The following is a 21036-nucleotide window of genomic DNA, read 5'->3' on the forward strand; positions in this document are numbered from 1 at the left end:
CTAGTACAGCAATGACCATTTCTACTATGACTGCTGCTTCTATTCAGTGACACACACACACACACGGTGACATAAGTGGGTGTAAAGGTCATTTATTACAGATATTTAAAACCATTTCATTTCTCCTTGTCCACCAGCATCCGTACGGCACAAGTTGTTATTAAAAACGCCAAAGATGAAGAATGACAAGACTCAAAGTGGGGAAAAGGGCGAACAGCTGTTAATATAATGATGCCTGGTTTAAACGGTGCGTCTAACTTCATAAAAATATAAGGAGGAAAAAAGCTTTATTCAAAAGGCAGAAAAACAAAAATAAAAACAGAAAGCAGGTAGTCGTTCACCATGAAAATGGCTTCGATAATACTAAATACAAAAACACATGAAAAAGAAAAAAATCCCAGAGTTTCATGCGGTGCACTCGGAAAACAGACGAGAGGGAGAAACAGGTTAATAAATTAAACACACAAAATAAACAAGTGCACAGCATCCGTGACCTTTTTAGTGTTAGATGCAGCGCTCTTTGTCCCATCGCCTCCTGTTCTGGCTTTAGCTTTGATCCTAAAATGTTTTTTTAAAGGAATACATACATAATACCTGCATATACATATCTATAAACAGATTCAAGTCCCTTTGTGGTGGATCTGTGGATGTCTGCCTCTCTCTGGTGTCCAAATATCTAATTATACTGACCTGAGGAGGAGGAGGGGGAATTAAAAAGAGGACTGGACCAGCTGACTACTCATGTCTAATCTCACCTAGACTAAACCAACAGACCAAACGATGCCAGCATTTACAAACCGAGGTGATGTTTCAAACGTAACCTGCCCCCTTCTTCAAAACATAAAGAAGGAGAAAGACACCACACTCCCTTATATAAAAGGTACCTATAAGTCTGCACGTTTGTTCATGGTGACCAAGAAATGAGGCCTGGGTGGTGGGTCAGGCAGTCTTTGTGAGTCTTTTCTTTCCCCAGGTATGAGTGGTGGGAGGAGAAGGACCAGAGAGGGGAAGTCTGGTTCTGTCTGATCACCGCTGTTTGAGAAGCGCTCTGTACATGGCGAAGCCCAGCACGGCAAACACTGTGGCGCCGACGCTCGCCCTCAGCCAAAAGGTGGAGTTCTTCAGGTCTGCCTGAGCCATGTGTCTGAGAGAAGAAGCAGGAAACACACAGAGAGCAGGTGAGAGGCTGGGAAAATACATGAATAGCAGAAAAGGGGAGCAGCTTAAAACACAATGACGAATCTAGTGCCACATTTTCCATCTGCTCGTAAAACCACAACGAGAGAAATTGCCAAATGACACAACAAAGTCATGTGTTTCCCCCTCTGGGTGAAAACTTCCCAAAGCCTGACCACATATGACGAATCCGAGGATCCTCTCATGGCAGCATGAAAGAGAAACACATGCCTTCTCTTGTCATTGTTGGTTTCAGTTTGGGATACGTAAAAAAGGGAAAGAGCAGAGTCTTAAAGAAGCACCTGCTATGTACCTTAAAGGATTGTTAAAATTATATGGAGCCCAGGTGGTGTCTAAACTAAATAAATTTGGTATTTTCAGTGCTGCTGATTGGATAATTTCTCTATAATTTGGCTTCATCTCCTCTCACAAAGGGCAGAGAACAGTTTTGATGCAGAGTATAGATCTAAACAGCGCTTTAATTTAAATGAGGCGTAGAGTGAAATAAATCTCACACCTAAATATACCTGTGGCAACAATGAGGTAGGCAACGCATTATTTTAAGATTAAGCGCATGTGTGTACATGACACCACCTGAGCTTCATAGAACTGCGTTAACACTTCTAAAACAACAGAGTGAGCTGGAAGGAAACACAAGGTGAACTATGCAGCCTGCAATGACAGGTAAAAGCAACGGAGGAGGAGGAGGGAGGAGAAAGGGAGTAACCCAAGTGCCCCGTATACATAATATACTGATTGTACAGCTTCATCAGAAATTTGAGAAGCTGATCTGGGGACAGACACGTCACCACTCAACCCTTCAAATGTCCTGTTACTCCCGTAGGATCCAAAGAAAAGCCACACTCATGCTCCATCTACTGAAAAAAAGAGGAAAACGCCTCTGGCAGTAGATATCGACATGACTCTTATAGGTCAAAACCTGATAAACCTGCTGCCATTATGAGATACAGTCACATGCATGGAGTGTTCGCCCATCCTTCCACAGGTATAAAAATCAAACATCCCCTCTCTCTATGATTTCTGTTGTTACCTTTGTGGGGGAATTACTGGTTCAGCGGAGGCCTCCATAAAAGATGGACCCCACCTCCACGATGGAGATGGCTGAAACCTGCTGCTTCAGGCTGAAATCGTCCTCTGACAGCAGGCAGTTTGCCTCACCACCACCCCCACCCCACAAACTCCACCCAACCAGGCAGCCTCTCACACAGTCACAAAAGGAGTCAAATGCAGCAGGTGAAGCAGGGAGATACTTTGAATTTGTTAAACAATCAACACATTTATCACAGCCAGAACCGCTCAGTTAGTGATTAAAGCATGAAACCCGGTTCAAGCATCCTCCACAATGCAGCGGAAGTTTTCAGGGGCGGCAGTGGTTTCTACGAGAAACATTTTCCCTAACAACCAGCTAACACTTTCTTTCTAGGGATTTTTTTTTAAAGAAGGTGCAGTTTACTGAACATCAAAACTTTCTGTAAACATGTTTTAAACACAAATTGGTGTTGGCATAGTAAACGATGATGTTTGCTTGGTTGCTAGGCAGATAATTCATACTCCATCATACAATATATGCCAACATCTCTTTTTCACACGTTTATACTTTAGTCATTGTTCATTCATTTAGTAAAATCACTTACACAGGTTCTCATAATTGCAATTAACATGCAGCACGTCATGACACGCACAGTTACCTGTTAACTGAGTTGCCATAGCTACGGGATATATGCAAATAAGTATTGCACAGCAGGAAACCTGCACGAGGCCCCCAAGCTGTCATCTTATCAGAAGAATCTCTTCTTCAAGGAAGCGAGGTGAAAGTAATGACAGCATGTTGTCACGTGAGGAATCTGGAAGGATGTTTTCATAAGACAGTTAAGCATCTTACTCTGTGTTTTGCCTCCAGGGCAACAAAGTCTCCTGCACTTAATTTTAAAGAAGATCCTCATTCTCCTCATCATGACCGGTCGCAGCAGATAGATGTCCCTCACCAAGCCTGGTTCTGAAAGAGGATTCTTCCTGTTAAAAGCTAGTTTTTCCTTCCCGTTGTTGCCAAAGCGCTTGCTCATAGGGTGTTATATGATTGTTGGGGTCTTCTCTTTTTTTCTTGTATTATTGTAGGGTTTACCTTAGAATATAAAGCACCGTGAGGCAACTGTAGTTGTGATTGCGCAACAATAGTTGTTGCTGTAGAAATGAAATGTAGACTCTGTCCCTAAGAGTTTATCCTTTGTTTCTGGCGTTGAATAAAGGAAGGATGCACGTCCTTTACAGACTACAGTTTACACGGGGTCTGTATCTGCACTGCTGTCGTTTGCTTTTACCAAATTTCCATCAAAACTCTGTTTCTGTGTGGACTCTACACCGCGCCTGTGGTCCGGTCACACGATGCTGGTCTGTGCAGGCATTTACTTAAAAAAAATTTCAACTGTGGTTTTGTAGTCCGAATCGGTAGGAAATGGTGATGGCTATCTTTATAGGTCATCTGACCATCAACTCATTGACATAAATAGGCCTGCAAACACAGTCTGTGGGCGGCTACTGGTAGAAAATCTATTTCCAGCCATCCTAATATCCTGGTTGCTCAGAAAAACATTTGCGCATTTTTTTTTTGTTTTGTTTGTTTTTTAAACACTTGTTTGAGCTAAAAAGAATATAGTCAGGTTTGGTCTGACCCAGCAGCACTTAAAAATATAGTCTTTAATCACAGGAGACGGAAAAAAAAAAAAAAAAACAAAACGGAAATATTCACGAGGGAGACTGAAGCCGAAAAATACTATATGTGTGGGAACTGTTTTTACATAAAATGAGGAAATGGCCACATATATGTGGTGCATACTGTATATACTTGGTTCTATATTACATTATATCCTCATTAACAGTAAAAACTATTTACTACACTTTTTCAGCAAAATATATTTTCCCTTTTAGCTGATGTGAAGTAGTTATTTTGGTTATTTCTTTTTTTTTTTTTTTTTTATAAAAAGAAGGAAAAAAAGTTTTTATTTATAACAATGAAGGAAATACAATAAAATGCACCAATAATATAAACAAAATACTAAAAAGTCATCTGTATCGCCCAGCTCCACCGAGTCCGAAAAGTAGGCCAAACACCACCTCTGAAACAAAAGCTTGAACACAACCATGATACCTGACCCACTTTCATTTCATATCTCAAACAAAAGCACACAAACACACCATAAACAAGCTGTATAGTTTGTTACCGAATAAAATAATAGTTTGTGTTCTTGGCGTGTTAGATTCTTTAACAACAGAGTATAAAGGATGGTCTGTACTTGTTACTCAGTTAATTTCTAATCTTAATGAGCACTTTGGCTCAATGCACTTTAATCTCGATGCTTGTAATCAATCGGACCTGAAATGTTACTTTAATGTTAGATTTTAGGTCGTCAGGCCCTCACTCTGCCTGATTAAGGTCACAGATAACAACTCCCAGAGACGATGTCGACACAAGGGTTAGTTGTTGGGTGCAACACTTCATCTAGCCCTGCCTGAGTGACTAACAATAATTTACAAAAATTAGAAACGTACGCACTCAAAACTCATTTAAACACATTCACACCCGCAGTGTAGCTCAGCAAACCTGCACAATTAAATTCAAACACCAAGCTCACTACACTGTACAGACAGATGCAGAACCTTCCCCAGCTGCCAGCAGATGGCAGTATTTCACAGAGGACTGAGGCATGCCCTTTAAGTACAGAGGCTGAAGTGAACAGGTGAGCCATGCAGATTAGCAGAGAGTGAACACATGCAAGAGGAAGAGGACGAGGGGCAGCCACAAACGTGTGTGTGAACACCTACAGAGTGGAAGGAAGAACACAAAGACAGGAAATAGAAGACAGGAGGGGAAAACAGGATGAAATGACCGAGTAATTGGAGAAGAACAAAAACAATCAAATTCAATCATTTAAACACATTTGATTTCAAACATCAGTTCATCAAGTCTTAACCCTTCAGGAGGACAAGAAACAGACTGCTTTAGTTTTTATTTCGCCCATTAAGAGCGATGCTTTTCAGACTAATGTCTCTCCTGTGGGCGCAGACTTCAAGGTTAAGAATGGAAATGGGGACAAAATGAGGCTGAAAACGTCACAAATAATCAAACAGCTGAAAGAGGAGCTGGAAACAGATGTAACAGGCAAAAGGTGCTTTTTAACATACTTCTCTGTGAATGAAATCAAACATGCAAACATGTAGAGAGCAATGACGTTTTCATTTTGAACCACAAACAAACCAAAGAAATTGGTTGTTTCTCATTTTGTGCACACAAAGCCTGTTAGTCAGATTTACTGTCTGCATATCCACTGCAGGACAGGAGGGGGCACACGTGACTCGGAGAAAAGCTCTAATTCACACCTGGAATCATCAAAGTTCCTTTTTTATCATTCAAAATTCAGGCCAACATAAAAATTCTGTTCTTTAGTTTTAAATAAAATTCACAAAGATAAAGCGATCAGTTATCAAGGGGCTGAAGTTTCTTTTACTGCATGTTAGTGTTACCTATAGGAGTCAGTATTAGGAGCCGAGTTTGTGGTGCAAGCATCATGCATCGCAACACAGTCACACAGGTACCTCCCTGGCTACCACGCTGTTTGTTAGCTGGCACAGCACCGTCACAGCTCGCCGTGTCAGACTGTACAGAGAGCGACTCGGCTGCCTGGAGCTGGAGCAGAAAGCGAGATATCTGACATGATTTATAGGGAAGTTACTCCCAGCAGTCCTAAATCACAAGCAAAGAGTTCCTGCTTAAGAGCTTTTAACAAGACTTTTATTAATTCATTCAGAGAAATGCTGAGCGAAGACAGCAGGCCGTTAGGGTCTACAGACAGTTGTGTCTGGCCTGTGTCAGTGAATGTGAGAACAGTCAATATGCTGCATGTAAATTGATGTAATATTATTCCAAATGTGTTATGATTTTAAAGTTGGAAAAAGAACTTCTGGAATTTTAGGAAATGAACCATCTGCAGCATCAGAATCTCTCTGCAGCTGATAGAGATAAACTGACGTCACAGTTTAAACTTCACTGAATAGCACAAAATCCACCCACAACTGCATCGACAGTCAAGCAGCTGGTTTTTGTGTCATTGCTACAGCTGCTAACTCTGCGCATTCCTGATGACCTGCCTGAGAAAGTCTGAGGACGCATTTTCCCACACGGTGCAGAAGATTTAAAGACCTTCAAGCTCTTATTCAGCTGAAACAATGACCTCTGGGAAACACGATCATCATTTGATAACAGAGATTAACTGTTAACTATATTATTATTAACTTTACTACTGCTAACGACTTCATCACTGTGATTTCTAATTGAGCAGAGAACAGCCTGCTCTGTACGAGTACTATAACCCAACCGTGGCAGGAAAAGCCAATAATTTATCAGCAGAAATATTTAAACATAACATAAAACCAATAATGATGTCCCCCTCTCCTTACAGTTGATATGCAGTGTAAACCGAACCAGTGGGGAACAGTGAGGGAAAGCAGAGGAGCTGTCACTACCACCAGTGTTAGTGAGCTTGGGTAAAGCCTCTCTGCGTCCCATCGTGGAGGTCCAGCCCCAGGATCGGAGACAGAGAGGAGGAATGAGTCTATGTTAAACACTAGAGTTTATTTTGTGTATGAACCTGTTGAACACGACCGTGCGGAGTTGGGCCTTAATGCTGCGCAGCAGCTCCAACTTGAGGAGGTTCTGACAGAGGCAATATGTGCACCTGTTGCAGGCACACATGCAGCGGAGACGGGCGTGGCTGCAGAAAGATACACAGAAATGCGTGTATTCACCACCACGCCAACACACGCACAAACACAGAAGGACACACACTCACAGGAGGAGGGACCAAAGCCTGACAGATGAAAAGCAATTACGTTTGTTTAACTGCTAAACTACATCAAAGCATGACCTTCACTGTAATATGAAACCTGCACTGCTGTTGGTTACCTCAAACTCTTACTTTCATCCAATGGAATAGAATTATTGATATCTGTAACACAAAACGAGAGGAAAGGAGGGAAAACCACAAAACAGACATCGCAACTAAAACAATCTCAGACTGACATTTTGTCAGCTGCGTTTACTTTTAGATATTTCAGAGGCAGCTAAAACCAGAGAAAAACGTGGCTTATGCAATACAAGTTTTCAGAGACCACAGTCACCTGTAAATAAAAGACAGCCACAGTGGTTTCAGCTGACCAAACAAACTATCTGCAGCTTCACTGCTGAGACAGCTGAAGCACTAAACCTGCTACGCATTAAAATGTAACTGTTAAACACCTTTAGAAACTAATGACGCCTGAGTGATGGGAGCTTATTGGTTTGACACAATAAACTTACCAACATTTACGCTACACAGTGAAGATCCGGGCAGTTTTGTAGAGTTGCACAGGAAGTCTGAGAGTTTACCACACAGCATGCATGATAATGCTACAATTACCAAGCGCTGTACGATTAAAATCAAAGTAAAAAAATCAACACAGCGCTGAGTTTAAAGCTCAGACTTTATTCTATTTCATCTAATAACTGAGATAATTATAAGTGGCCGGAGCAGTCTACTCTCTGGCTCTCAGCAGAAAGTCGCCTTTCAGTAAGCACTTCTGCTTAAATCTACTCAGACTAATGCTCTAGAGCGCAGCAGATCCAATGATTTCAGATTTTAGCCAATAGGATTTGTGGGCTGCTACAATGAGCTTTAACGGGCACATCCGTTAAGTGCCAATTAATTAAGCTACTGAAATCCAATCTGCTCAGAGAGCTTTGAGGACTTAGGACACCCTGCAGGGCCCATAAATGAAAGAACTGGCTGCAGTGTATTTCAGAGTGTCAAGTCTTTGCGTACTGACCGGTGTGATCGAATGATTGCTAAATCATTGGGTTAAGGTCCAAACTGTAAAGTTTCAGTGCTACACAATACATTGAAGCTGGCTAGTATTCATTTTCCTAACATCACTGAGTGCTAAATGTCATAAAAATCACCCAAGAGAGGTAAAAGAAGCATAAGTGGGAAAGAAACAGTGAAGACTGTAGCTGAATTTTAATGCTTACGGGTACATGGCCATGGTGGTGAGTCTAGTGTAGATGTCTTTGCTGGGTGCTTCGTTCGTGCTGCAGGTGAAAGGCTGGGGTGGGTGGAGCTTGTGTTTCCGGCAGAAGTCATGCGGCGACAGGCTGTAGTGCTGCCGCACCTCGTGCAGGTCCGACTTGGCGGCTATCACCACACACGGCGTCTTGCTGTCTATGAAGTATTGCTGCCAAACACAAGAACTCCGTGTCAGGAGGCAAGACTTTTAAAATAAGGCCTGATAAGACGCTCTCAGTTTACACACCTTGTACACTTTTGCGCAGTACTCAAACGAGCGAGGATTGTTGACGTCGTACACCAGGCAGACCACATCGCAGGCCAAGTCCGTCTCCGTCAGGAAGTCAATATCCGGCATCACCTCGTGGAGCTTGTAGTGAGCAGGCAGGGCAGGGAGCAGGGGCGGAGCAACAGAGCGTGCAGACGGAGGGATTAACATTTGTAATGCTGAAACTCAGTAAAGCACTCAGATTATGTAACAGTAATCCAGCGAGCAGCTGATGACTCCTCAGAGTAAATGGATCTTACCAGCAGGTACTTCTCCTGACCGTAAACGTAAGTCGTGCTGATGGCATAGAAGGACTTGTGCTCTTCTCTAATCCGCCTCTGTCGCTGTGGAGGAAAACAAAGCCAGTGTCGCCCGTCAAGACTATTGTTTTATTTATTTATTTAATTTAGGGGGAAAAAATCCTTTATTTTACATTATGTGGTTAATTTTTGATGATTTAGATTATGAATATAATCTCATTAAGAACGGCAAAATGTTATTAGGGGTCCAAGCTGTGTAAAAATGCACAGAACCATCCATCCAGTCTCTTCCTCTTATCCAATTCAGAGTCAAACTGTGCATGTGTGACTCTTGAGTGCCATCCATCAATCAGTGACAGATGATGATGATAATAAAATGTTGATCCAGTGTTGAGAGTGAAACAGAGTTCACATTCAACACTGGATCTGTAAGCAAAATCAACAGAGCTGCAAGTCCTCCTGTGATGTGCTCCATGTAGACAGGGTAGGAAAAAAATGGCTTGATTACGAGCTTTGCATTGGTTAGAATTTAGGCTTCCTCATCATGGTGACCATTATCCTTAAATGCTGACAAGTTAATGTAAAAGTCCTTTTTTTTTTTATTACTCACCATTTATAAGATCTGTACCTATATTCACTTCATACATCCCACTTTATTTTGTACATGTCGGAAACAGTTGCGATAGCTGCAGAATTAGCATGTTTCATAAAGTTTAACTGGCTTTCTGTTAATGATTTCCACTGACCTGCAGGTTCCTGCCGAGAAATGCTTGGAGGAAGCCGCTCTTCCCGCTGCCCTGTGCTCCTAAAATGTTGCAGCGGAAGACGCTGCGCTGGGTCTGCTTCTTCTGCAGGTCAATGCGCTTGTTACGGGTCACTGAAGGAAAAGGAAACATTTTTCTTGTAGCTTTATAATACAATTAGTAATATACAAAGCTGGCAAAAGTACAGAGATTCTGTACTTAACCGGATCTGAAATGTACTCAAGGTAAGTAAAATGAGCTCTTTGGAGGAAGTTTCTTTTTTGTGAACTGAACCTTGTGCTATTTTAACATAATAATGAAATAACATACATGCGAATACAATTTAATTATACTCAGCTTGGAAAGTAAAAATAAAAAAAGGAAAATAAAAACATGCATCTCTCTATTTTCTGTTGCCTACATTGTAGAGGGTGACTTTGCCTCAAAACAGGAAAATGAGCACAATGAGGGGATAAAGTGGATTCAGCAGGATCCCTAAAATCAGCTGTAATGGATCAAAACTCAACGATTTCTACTGTGCGCTGCAGTAAATTTTCTTCGTGTACAGACTGTGATCAGCTGACCTGCTGCTCTTTGTGGATGGACACGACTGAATTCAACCAGATGTCAGCAGATGTTTCACGAGTTGTCCTGGCTGATTTCCATCCTCTACACTGACAGTACACTGCTTATGCTGTCTTTATATTGGACTCCATAAATGAATCTCTGCTACACTTGCTGTAACCTAACTCTGACTATGACTCCAGTCACAGGCTATACTTAACTCTAAATCCATCACAGTACTGCAAACTAACCTGTTTATCCTGCACTAACCTGCAGAGGATTTTCATGCAACCTTTAAAAAGCACAGTCTATCTCAGTTTGATTTGCAGCATGTTTTTCAATAATAATTTAAAAATATATATGTCACATGTACAGACCCTATATGTGATTTTGCTGATGTTTGTTGAGCTGATAAAAACACTGCTTTTGAAATTACCTGCCACTCCTTTTTATTATTCTCCCTCATCAGTAGAGCTAGCTAGATGCGAAGCAGCGCAGCCACAACTTACAGACACCTGGAGTCGTTCCAGTGTTGCGGCAATAAATACATAATTCAATAAAACACCCTCTCACTTTTAACCCCTGACTTTGGCACGCGTCATCTCTTTTTATGAGACATCTTCTGCTGATTAATAAACAAACAGGACTGCCTTTAATCCGTTTCTGTTTAGGCTCAAACGTGTTTGATGTTTGGAGGTTTGCAGTGACAAAATATTAACTCAAATGTGTTAAAACCAAAAGTAATGAGCCTGTTTTTAAAATGTAAAGACTAGAAAGTACAGATATTTATTTAAAAATGTTGGGAGTTAAAAAAACAAAAACAAACTACTCAGGTAAAACACAAATACCTGAAAATTGTACTTAAGTATAGTAACAAAGCATCTGTACTTTATTACTTCCCACCTCTACCTACCTGTAATTGCAGCCGCTTGGGATTCCTGCTCATAGATGATAGAGTAGCCGAGGTAACCCAAGTACTCCAAACTACGCTGCACGTCCAGATATGTTGTTAACCTACCAAAGGAAAGGAAGAGAAGTGAGAAGATTTTACATGTCTGAGAAGTGCCTGTTAATCTGTCCCAGCGTGAAGTTTTTCAGGGTGCATGAAGTTAAAACAGATGCGTAACAATATGCACACTCACGTCCACTGGGAGAGGTATCCCTGGTATGTGAGCCATCCCTGTTCATTAGTGCAAACTGTGTTGTTTACATCTGGACCCCAGGGCATGTAGGGAAACACTTTGAACAAGTCTTTCACCTCCTCTGGCGACAGCGCGCAGTCTCTGTCCTGGAAGACCGCAGAGACACACAAACTCAACTGAGCACAGAAAGGTTCATCTTGCTGAAATCTAGTCGTAAATATGGAAATAAAAGTGCTAAGGGAAAAAACAAACCAACAAACAAAACAAACATGACCACTCACTTTGTCATGCTTGTCAAAGACACTCTGAAGAAAGAGGTAAGCGTTGTGGTTAAGCTCCGTGGTGCAGTCTGGAGGGATCTTTATCCTGGTATAAAGAGAAGGAAGAAAAACATACGTTTTGGTGAATTTGCAGCTTTCTGGTTTTATTCAGGTACCTGCTTTTTTCTCCACTTCTTGCTTTAAATTGAACACCTCTCAAAGTGACAAGCAAACTAATCTGCACTCACAGGGGGAACAGGTACTCCTGCGTGAGCTCCAGGTCGTCGTCATAACCGAACCTCCTCAGCACGGTCCATGTGGTCTCGTGCCGACCTCGCTGTATGAAGAGGGTGTGCAGGAAGAGGAAGCCTGCAATTAAAAAAACAGAAAAAAAGTGGACACAATTTGAGAGAGAGGGGGAACACTGATTCAGACAGTACGAATTATGGTCACAAAGCCACCAAGTATGAGAAACACATAAAAACAAAGGAAGAACGGGGCAGTGTCCGACCTTTGAGCGTGAGCCCGTTGTCTTTGACTCCATCCATCATGTTTCTTCTGACCACGTTCTTTACGTCCTCTAACGCCTGGGGTGCCAGTGGTGTATTGAAGCATGTTCTCTACATGCATACACAACATATATGCAGTTTTCAGATGCTGCTGTGACATGTGTTGTTATGAGCGCATCGTTTCATGTCAAAGCCCATCTCCCTAAACCCGTTACAGGTTGTTTTCCTCATATACAAACAGACCAACGCTGAACCTTAACTTCAGTACTCACAATCTAACCAACAGACGCTGATGTTATTAAAGAGGAAAACATTACCTGAAAGAAGTTGAGCTCGCTGTCATTAAGGGTGCCGTCATTGTCCAGGTCAGAGATTTTAAATATCCTGGTTAAAGCCTTAATGCATGAAGGCTTCAGCTGTAATACAGGAGAAAAAACATTTTTTAGGAGACAAAATGCACTTCTGTGATGCACCAAGATTTAAATCTGCTTTTCTTATTTCCTTGGCTTTACTCTTGATCTCTAACATAAAAACAGGCCACAGTGAGGATAAAATACATGAAGAACAGATTTAGGTGATTCTCGCACAGTTGCAGATTTTATTGCGAGTGTAATCAAAGGATAATGCCATCTCAGACCTACAGCCTGGTCGGTGTATCCCTGACAACCTCCGGCCGCTAGTGAAAAATCTTTTCTAGTCTGCTCGTGAGTGGTTGCTACTTGTTGCCAGCTGAAATCGGTCACAAAGAGGATGCACTTAAAACTTCCTTGCGATTGGTTGCCAGCAGATTGACACGGCTGCCCATAGTTTCCACAGAAGATGCTGTTTTATCTGCAAACACGCACTCACTACTGGCTGAGCGGTAGTTTAAACTGTTAGTTGAACTCTGAGCTGTGCCTTACCGCTGCAGCGGACACATTTCAAAAGGTTCAGCTTTTACTTGAAAGGTGAGCAGTCTTGTTTCCCTTTTCACAGTTTCACTGCCACGTGAAGGGTTTTCAGACAAGTCGGCATCTGCAATGTAAACTACTGGCAACGGTGGCAAAGCAGTCACAAGGAGGTTTCAGTGCAGCACTGCATTCCCCTTTGCAACCAATTTCACGCAAGCAACTTCCATAAACCACTCTCTGGTTTCCGTAGAGACCAGAGGTTAGCACCGGTCTCTAAGTCTGTGTGAATGGGACTTTAACACTTTCACAGCAACTGCCAGCAACCATTTGCAACCGGTGGGGGAACACACACATCTTTTCCCTAGTAACCACTGGTTGGCTGATAGTCGCTGTCCTGTCTCTAGGCCTAAAGCAGGCAAACCTGTATGAACTCTACCAGGTTTCTGAAAGCTGCAAACCAACATTTCCATTAAAGCTACCTGTGTTCAACAAGTCAGAACCCACCTCCTTCTCCTCTGGGCAGTACAGGGGTCCTGTCGGGTGGAGAACGGCCTTCTGGGCGTAGTAGAACAGCTCGGAGATATTCTTCAGGTTTTTTGCAGAGCACTGAGAGAAAAACAGGCCACCTTGTTTTAAACTTTTATTTACCACGAAAGTGAAACTCTTGAGATTGAGAATCTCTTCTCCAAGAGTATGATGGGTATGACGAAGGCATGGCTGACAGAACATGCTTTTCATTAGCCGGAGGTTTGAACCCAGAGCCCTAACTGTGAGGCAGCAGAGCTAACCACTGATCCACTGTGCAGCTCAGGTTACCATGTTGTTATGAATGGTTTCCAATAAACAAAAAATAAATGAATAGAAAAAAAGCTGAATGCATGAAGTAGGTAATACTAAAGGATGGAAATTCTGAACATTACACTGGGTACTGCAGTCCATATAAAAAAAACTGACTTAAAATGCAGCTCACTGTCCAAATAATTCTGATCATTTCCCCTTAAAAACATCTCATTTGGGGGGGTTTGAGTAAATGCAGACTTTTATCTTAAACATGATTTTCTAAAAAGCTTCATAAAGACTGTACTTTAAACTGTGCTGCTGCTTTTATTTTTGACACAGTTATATCTGAAATCTAAGCACCTCACAGGATCACATATTTCTCATAGCAGAGTGACTGACCCCAGTCTGTTCCCACTGTGTATGTGCCATCCCTCACGTCCACCATGCGTCCCTCTTTTAACCTCGTAACTAAGCCAGCTCAGAAGGGCAGGACCGAGCCGTCGCAGGCGGCAGAGGGAAATTTGAATAAACGCCGAGGGAGGCAGATTCCCATTCCCTCGCTCCATGACAGCCGAGCCTCACGGCACATTCACAGTCAGTCAGCAGGCCGTGGCCCCGGAGCGTGGTAATATAAATCTATTCAGGTCTCAGAGTGTATGTGCAGTCAGGATCTGGACTGCACTCTAAGAGCAGCTGGGGGTCAATCTGTCCTCCACACAGGTTGTCTCACTCTGACACACTCTGCCAGTATTGGATTTTCAATCAGCCTTTTAAACTTTATTTGCAGTTTCACTGCTCTCAACAGTTTCATCAGACTTTGACATTTAACTGAGTGGGACCTCCAAACAGCCTCAATAGACCCAATCATAGTTATGAGTCCAAGTGTGTGTGTCTGTTTGTATCACTTTTGCTTTACCTCTACACACGTCTCAATATCCTGGTATTGATTCATGATTGGCAGGATGGTCTCCATGCTGCTGTGCTCCACCAGGTCTGACTTGTTCCCCACAAGAATCAGTGGCACCCTGCAGTGAAGCCATTTATTACAGAGCAGCAACAATCAGCCAATCAACAGAAAATCAGACTAAAGCTAATTAGATCATGTGTTTTAATCATTGCTTTAAAATCTGCAGTTGGTTGCAGATATCTAAAGGGAAGGATTTTCCAGCTTCATTTAAAAAAAAAAAAAAAATACTGTAAGCGTGTTTATTCTGGTTGGAAGAAGAGAAAAATTTAACTACAATTTTTGACACTGTATAGACCAAACACTGAATAAGTTAAGTAAGAAAACGGTCGGTAGATGAGCTGATGATAAACATAACCATTAGCTGACGTACACACCTGCTGTCTTTGTCCGTTCTGTCGTTTATGAGAGGAATCCAGTGGCTCGTCACCTGGGGAAGGAACGCACAATGACAAACATGCAGCACCAACACAAAGGTTTTCATTTAAATAAATGCCTGGAATAACAAAGGTAGCCCAGTCTGATGAAAGCACTGCAATATATTTGCAGAGTAATTCAGTCTGTGTCTATGGCAACCATCCCAGTAAAAGCTACTGGAAGTGCAAATCAAACATTTCTGCCGCAGTGTCACATTAAAAGCTTTTACCTGGTGAAATATGATCTGACTTTTATTATGAGGGATGCCAGTGACCACCGTGGTGTTTAATGGTATTGGAGTTGTTGCTGGCTCAGGAGGTAGTGCTGTATATCTCTAATGGGATTAATGAAGTATTCTGATTCTGATTCTAAAACAGCTTCATTTTTGTGTGTGTGAAAGGATGAATGTGAGCTTTAGTGTAAATAACTTCTTCTTTTGGCTTCTCCCTTAAGGGGACGCCTTCATCTCACCCTGTTGCACCAACCACTGCATGTCCTCCTTCACTACATCCATTACTCTTCTCTGGCAGTCACCCCAAGATAACATTAAAGATTGTTTATGGACAGTAAAATAATAACAGCAACCAGCTTTTGCCAACTTCTTACAAAGAAACCAACTTATGTCGAGATGAAAAAGCAAGTCGAGCCAAACAAGAGTAATATGAAACATAAGTACGCTGACACCAGGCTCACCTTCTCAATCGACTTCTTGTTGTTGACTGAGTAAACTATGCAGATCACATTAGCCTAAGAAGAGAAAAAGCAACATCACCTTATGAAGCACACATCAACAATATGCAGCACAAACAGGGCAAAGCAAGAATGAAATAACACCGACCTTTGATATTTCCTGATACAGCTGCTCATCTGACTGCTCTGCTTCTGTGCAAAAGGAAAATTAGTACAGTATTATGTTACCTAACACCTCTTGTGCTCACTTTGTTTTTCTCAAATAAAAATGGAGACACTTTCATGACCTACATCTTGAAACCCAGTGGAACAGATAAGAGCTGCAGCCACGCACAAAATGATGTCAGCTGAACACTCAATACTTCCTTGTACCAGAAGGATTTGAATGGGCTTCTTTTTATTAGCTACACTGTTCTTGTTTCAGTTTGAAAGACTGTGTGTAAAGGGGGGAGATACCTGAGTAGTCCACAATGTGTGTGGGCACCCTCTCCGGGGTGACATCGGCTGGGATGGTGATCTCTTCAGCTCGGAGTGGAACCTGGAAAACAGGACAATGATGTCAAACAATGATAAAATGACAGTCAACAGTGAACACTCAAAAGGAGGCTTTTAACCATAACCACAGTGCCTCATCATACATACCTCATCTGGAAACTCCTCACTGACTAAAGACATAATCAGGGACGTCTTCCCCACCTTAGCTGTAGAGCACAACAAGAAAAAGACAGAACAGAGTCATTAACATGCAAAAACTCTCTGCCATTTTCATGACAGATCCTGGTGATGTGTGAAATGACAGGAACAGATAAGAGCAGCTGAAGAGCTGCAGCCAAGTGCCACCGATCACAGCTGAGCGCTCACTAAAGGCCACCATCCAGTGAATCCAGAACATCGAGAGGTAACGCAGTCTGCAAATAGGCCTGCACTGGAAAGGCAGGTCAAAGAGCTACACTGTTATGTGAATAAAACATCCAGAAATGATTAAACCTGTAATTATCAGAGCTTTCTTTACTTTAAACTTTAGGAATTTGCAAAATCTAATAACAAACCCCCACCATCAAATCAACAGAGGTTTATTGTTAATGGTACGGTTAAATCAATACAGGTTCAAAGGTAGCACCTTCTTCTTCATCCAACTAAAGCATGCACTTACAGAACCATCATAATATTATTATTAATATTAACTGAGGGTGAAAGACACTTATTGATATGAATGTGAGGGTTAAAGTGTCTGACGTGTAGCAAATTGTTGAAAGTAAAGTCATGTAAATGAGTAGTTTTAAACTCAAATTAGTGTAGATTTAGTAGGATTTAAGATATTAAGGTGTGGTAGTCCACACTGTTGCCTCACAGCAAAAAAGCTCCTGAGTTAAACTCCATGTATGTTAATCTGGCCGGAGCCTTTCTGTATGGAGTTTGTATTTTCTCCCCGTGTCTGTGTGGGCTCTCTCTGAGTACTTTGGCTTCCTACCACAGTCAGAGACATGCAGTTAGTGGGGTTAAGGTAATTGCTGATTCTAAGTTGTTATTGTCTGTCTCTCTGTGTTAGCCCTGTGATGCACTGAAGACTTGTCCAGAGTCTGCTCCACCTCTCGCCCTACGATCGCTGGGATAGGCTGCACATTTACAAAAAATAAATGTATAACAATCAAGGTAAACAGCCGACAACAACATGATCTGTCTCACACACAGGACGTGGCCATTGCAGTTTTGTTAATACAGGCAGTATTTATCAAGAAAAACCTCAAACTCTAGATCTAAGGACTGGGAGTGAAATGATGTGTTGACTGAACGATTAGTCGAATCCCACAATGCAATAAATGAAGCCAAAACACCCTGAAGCATGAGCGTTTTACAGCTTTGGAAATGTGGTGATTTGCTTTTTTCCAGCAAACTTACTTTTGAATCGTGAGTTGGACAAAGCTACCACTTCCCTGACATCACTGCTGATTCCTGTGACAGGATATTTTTTATATTTGTTCATTTTTATAGAAGTTAACAGTCAATTGCAATTATTTGAAACTGCAGCCCTGCGTTTCCCTGCCACTTGCCTCTCGGTGTGTTCACAGTTAACCTCACAACCTGAACTTCATAACACACAGGCTGGCACGTAGCTTTCTGGCTGCACCTCCTTAAGCACCAACTCTCCTAAAGTAGCAATGTGTGCCATCCTGAAGAGCCACAACTTGAATATAAATAGTACTGTCAACATGTGTGCTCAAAAGAGAACAAACAGACACGGTGAAACACGCAGAGTGGGACATGCTGGCTTTACAGGTCATTTCAAAGTCCTTCAAAAGGTCAGGATCTGTAAACATGCAGCTGTTTACCCATAATATCCTCTGCCATGTAAAACTGGCACATTTGGTCAACAAACAGCTCTTCAAAATAAAAGTTCAAATCATTTATTTAAGCACTGTGATAGATGAGCAGCCAGTGTGCCAAGCTGTCCAATGTATGCTGCAATAGGCAAGGTGAACCTTGATTGTTTAAGCAGAAGAAAAATGGATGGGTGGATGATTTATTTAATATCTTCTGCTTCAAGCTTCCCGGTTCTGAAGCTCTGGGTCCAAAAAAACACAAGAGTAAAGTGAGGAGATCACTTTGGGCTTCAGGTAGTTTACGTGAACCATTTTACAAGACAAAGAAATAACATTTGACAAACAGTGAACATTAACATTTTCATTTGCTGTAGTTTTTTTCTTGCTAAATGTATTAAACTATATTTTATTTTATTTTGACTTATTAAATAAGATATTTTGCTTCATTGTACTACATAGATGTTAATATTTTTTTAATAAGAGATAAAGGTTTTTTGTAATAGCAGTGCGTTTAGATTCTTTCACCCTCTTTCTCTTGTGTAGTTTTTATGTGAAATTTCTTTATGCTTCCTGTATTTTTAAACAAGCTTAAATATTTATTCTGTTTATTCAAACTATTTTACTATAGACTGTTTCATTTAAACAAGAACTTCCCAATTTTTGAAATGAATAAAGTATTTCTTACCTTATCTTATCATGTGTTATGTTATCTTAAGCCAATACAACTTTTTATACCACAGAATGACCTTAACTTCAGGGTTTTCCCAGAAGTCTTTGAATTCCTGTGATCTTTGTCACAGCTCAAACTTTCAGACACTCTTACACCATCTAATCGGCACGGTAGCCCTTCAATCACTTAATAATACAGAACTATCAGAATATGTCACCTACAAAAATACAATTAAAAACGCACAAAAAAAAAAAAAATCATGATTCACATATTTATTATACCCTGCGATGTCTGGGGGTGTTTATTACCACTTAATTACTTCTCTGCTTTGCTTACCAAGGCTGTATTCCAATTAAGAGGACTTTAGTTAATAAACTCAGTTTACATCCTCCTAAATCCTCATCGCTTGACTCCGATAAGCCAAATTACAGTAATTAACCAATTAAAGCAACTGTAGTTTTTTTAAAAAAAAAAAATACAAATACTTGTATCACATCTAATCTGTAGTATTGATATTCTGTTTTAGGACTCTTTAGAACACACAGAGGTTTGCCTTCAGATCACTATCATGTTAACAAATACTACAAGAATATGTTAAACCACCCTCACTGACTTGTAATTGTTCTGTTTGTGCATGCATGGTTTCAGACTCTCCCTGAATCCCATTACACATACTTTGAGAATGACTCACAAGCCACAAAAATGGTACACAAACATTTTCTACAGATATCAACATAAAATAGCTAAAGTGATGTCCATACTCCAAACTGGACTGTTTGGCTCACATTTTCCCTTCAAATAAGAAGCAGCGAGCCGAGCAGTGCATGTAAGCCCTGATGAGGCAGCTGTCATGCACCATGTGATAATGATTTGGCCGCTCGACATAAACAAAGCCTGCTATTTATTCTAATAACAGGACCAGTCGAAGTGTGTGATTATCAAGCTCTGTGGGATAATGAAGCTATTCCGCTGACTCTCACAGCTCATCACACGATATGTAACTGATACAAAGTAGCTGTAGCTACTAGCATATTAGCTAGTGAAGATTAAAGAAGTTGCTACTTACGCTCCCCTACAAGGAGTATCCTCACGTCCTTCCTCATGTTGGCACTTGTTTTCCTGCACAGAGGACCGTCTTTATTGTTTCATGTAGACCTCTGGATGCCGTCCTCCTCCTCAGGCAGTTAACTACCGTTGGGCCCTGCCGCTGTCAAACACTCCGCGCCTTTGTAGGACAAAACGGACGGACACTTTTCGGGTCCTGCTCGCAATTTTCCGCACGCTTCTGCTGAACTTATTGCTTATCCGCTGAACAGAAAGACAACGTTAAATGCAGTATGTCACATATCTCTGTAAGCGAACGTTAATCGCTCTCTTGAAGGCGCTGGCAGAGGATTTCGCAGGGGATGGTTCACGGGCATGCCCGACCTACAAGACCGGGTATCTACGGCAAGCCAAACAGGACAAAACGCGCACCAGAAATTTAAAAAAATGAAAAGAAAACACTCTGTGCTGCTCCCTGGATTTAAAACGTGGAAGTGCAATGATTTGGCGTCTCCTGCGTGTCCAAATAAAATATTAAAAATTAAAACTTTACTAAAACAAGCAGCAAACAATATATCTGGTTTTATGTGGTTGATAAGATGACTGCTTTATAATGATATCTATATTTCTTACCTTTTGTGAACAGCTTTACACGTTAAACAGCTCACCTAGTATTTTCCCCCAAAACAGGATATATGGACAAAGCTGGATGAAGTGTTTTCATGCCAAGGCATCGTAGTTTCTGTCAGGCAGCCTGTTATATCAGTGCTGAGGTTTTCCATCCATCCATGTTCTTCCACATTCAGGGTGTTTATGGAAGCATCAAGTCAAATAATGTTTTATAAACGTTATTTTGTTTTCGAGCTCATGTTCAAATTTTCATTGGATGGATGTAGTGAAGGAAGACATGCACATAGTTGGTGTGACAGAGATGGATGCAGATGGTCCGCTTTGGCGACCCCTAAAGGCAGCATGAGAAAATTTTCAGTTTAAAAATAAATAAATAAAAAATAATTGAGGAACAAGAAAGAGCAAACACCAAAATTGCATTAATTTAAAAAGCTGTGATATTGTGACATAATCTTGATTCATTAGCACCATTTCTAATAAATGTTTGCAATTTGTCTGTACATGGAAAAAAAACCTTGCAAAAAAGACACCATTCAAAAAAAAGACATTTATTTTGTGGCCATAGTGTCATGTAGCATCTTCACTTTCAAATATAA

The 21036-nt window shown here is 41.2% G+C and overlaps 1 protein-coding gene across 5 annotated transcripts; it reads right to left on the reverse strand.

Moving 5' to 3' along the window:
• Positions 1-76: 76 nt before the first annotated feature.
• rhot1a (ras homolog family member T1a) lies at positions 77-20231 on the reverse strand. Of its 5 annotated transcripts, none has more exons than XM_040052301.1 (20): positions 19833-20231; positions 16418-16476; positions 16232-16313; positions 15924-15964; positions 15779-15832; positions 15046-15098; positions 14621-14729; positions 13429-13530; positions 12352-12450; positions 12037-12145; positions 11774-11894; positions 11547-11631; positions 11266-11411; positions 11037-11137; positions 9563-9693; positions 8817-8900; positions 8536-8658; positions 8255-8457; positions 6840-6962; positions 77-1144 (listed from the first exon to the last, which is right to left on the reverse strand). In XM_040052301.1, the coding sequence occupies exons 1-20, from the start codon at positions 19867-19869 to the stop codon at positions 1027-1029; spliced, it is 1980 nt and encodes a 659-aa protein (XP_039908235.1). In that variant the 5' UTR covers positions 19870-20231; the 3' UTR covers positions 77-1026. The 5 variants fall into 5 exon arrangements, with proteins under 5 accessions (XP_039908235.1, XP_039908227.1, XP_039908253.1 ...); XM_040052293.1 differs by having other exon boundaries at positions 15924-15967; XM_040052310.1 differs by lacking the exons at positions 77-1144; positions 6840-6962 and adding exons at positions 2624-5012; positions 5792-5878 and having other exon boundaries at positions 15924-15967.
• Positions 20232-21036: the final 805 nt, after the last annotated feature.

This window comes from Simochromis diagramma, unplaced genomic scaffold (assembly GCF_900408965.1).
Source record: "Simochromis diagramma unplaced genomic scaffold, fSimDia1.1 OVJJ01000321.1, whole genome shotgun sequence".
Taxonomy (NCBI): domain Eukaryota; kingdom Metazoa; phylum Chordata; class Actinopteri; order Cichliformes; family Cichlidae; genus Simochromis; species Simochromis diagramma.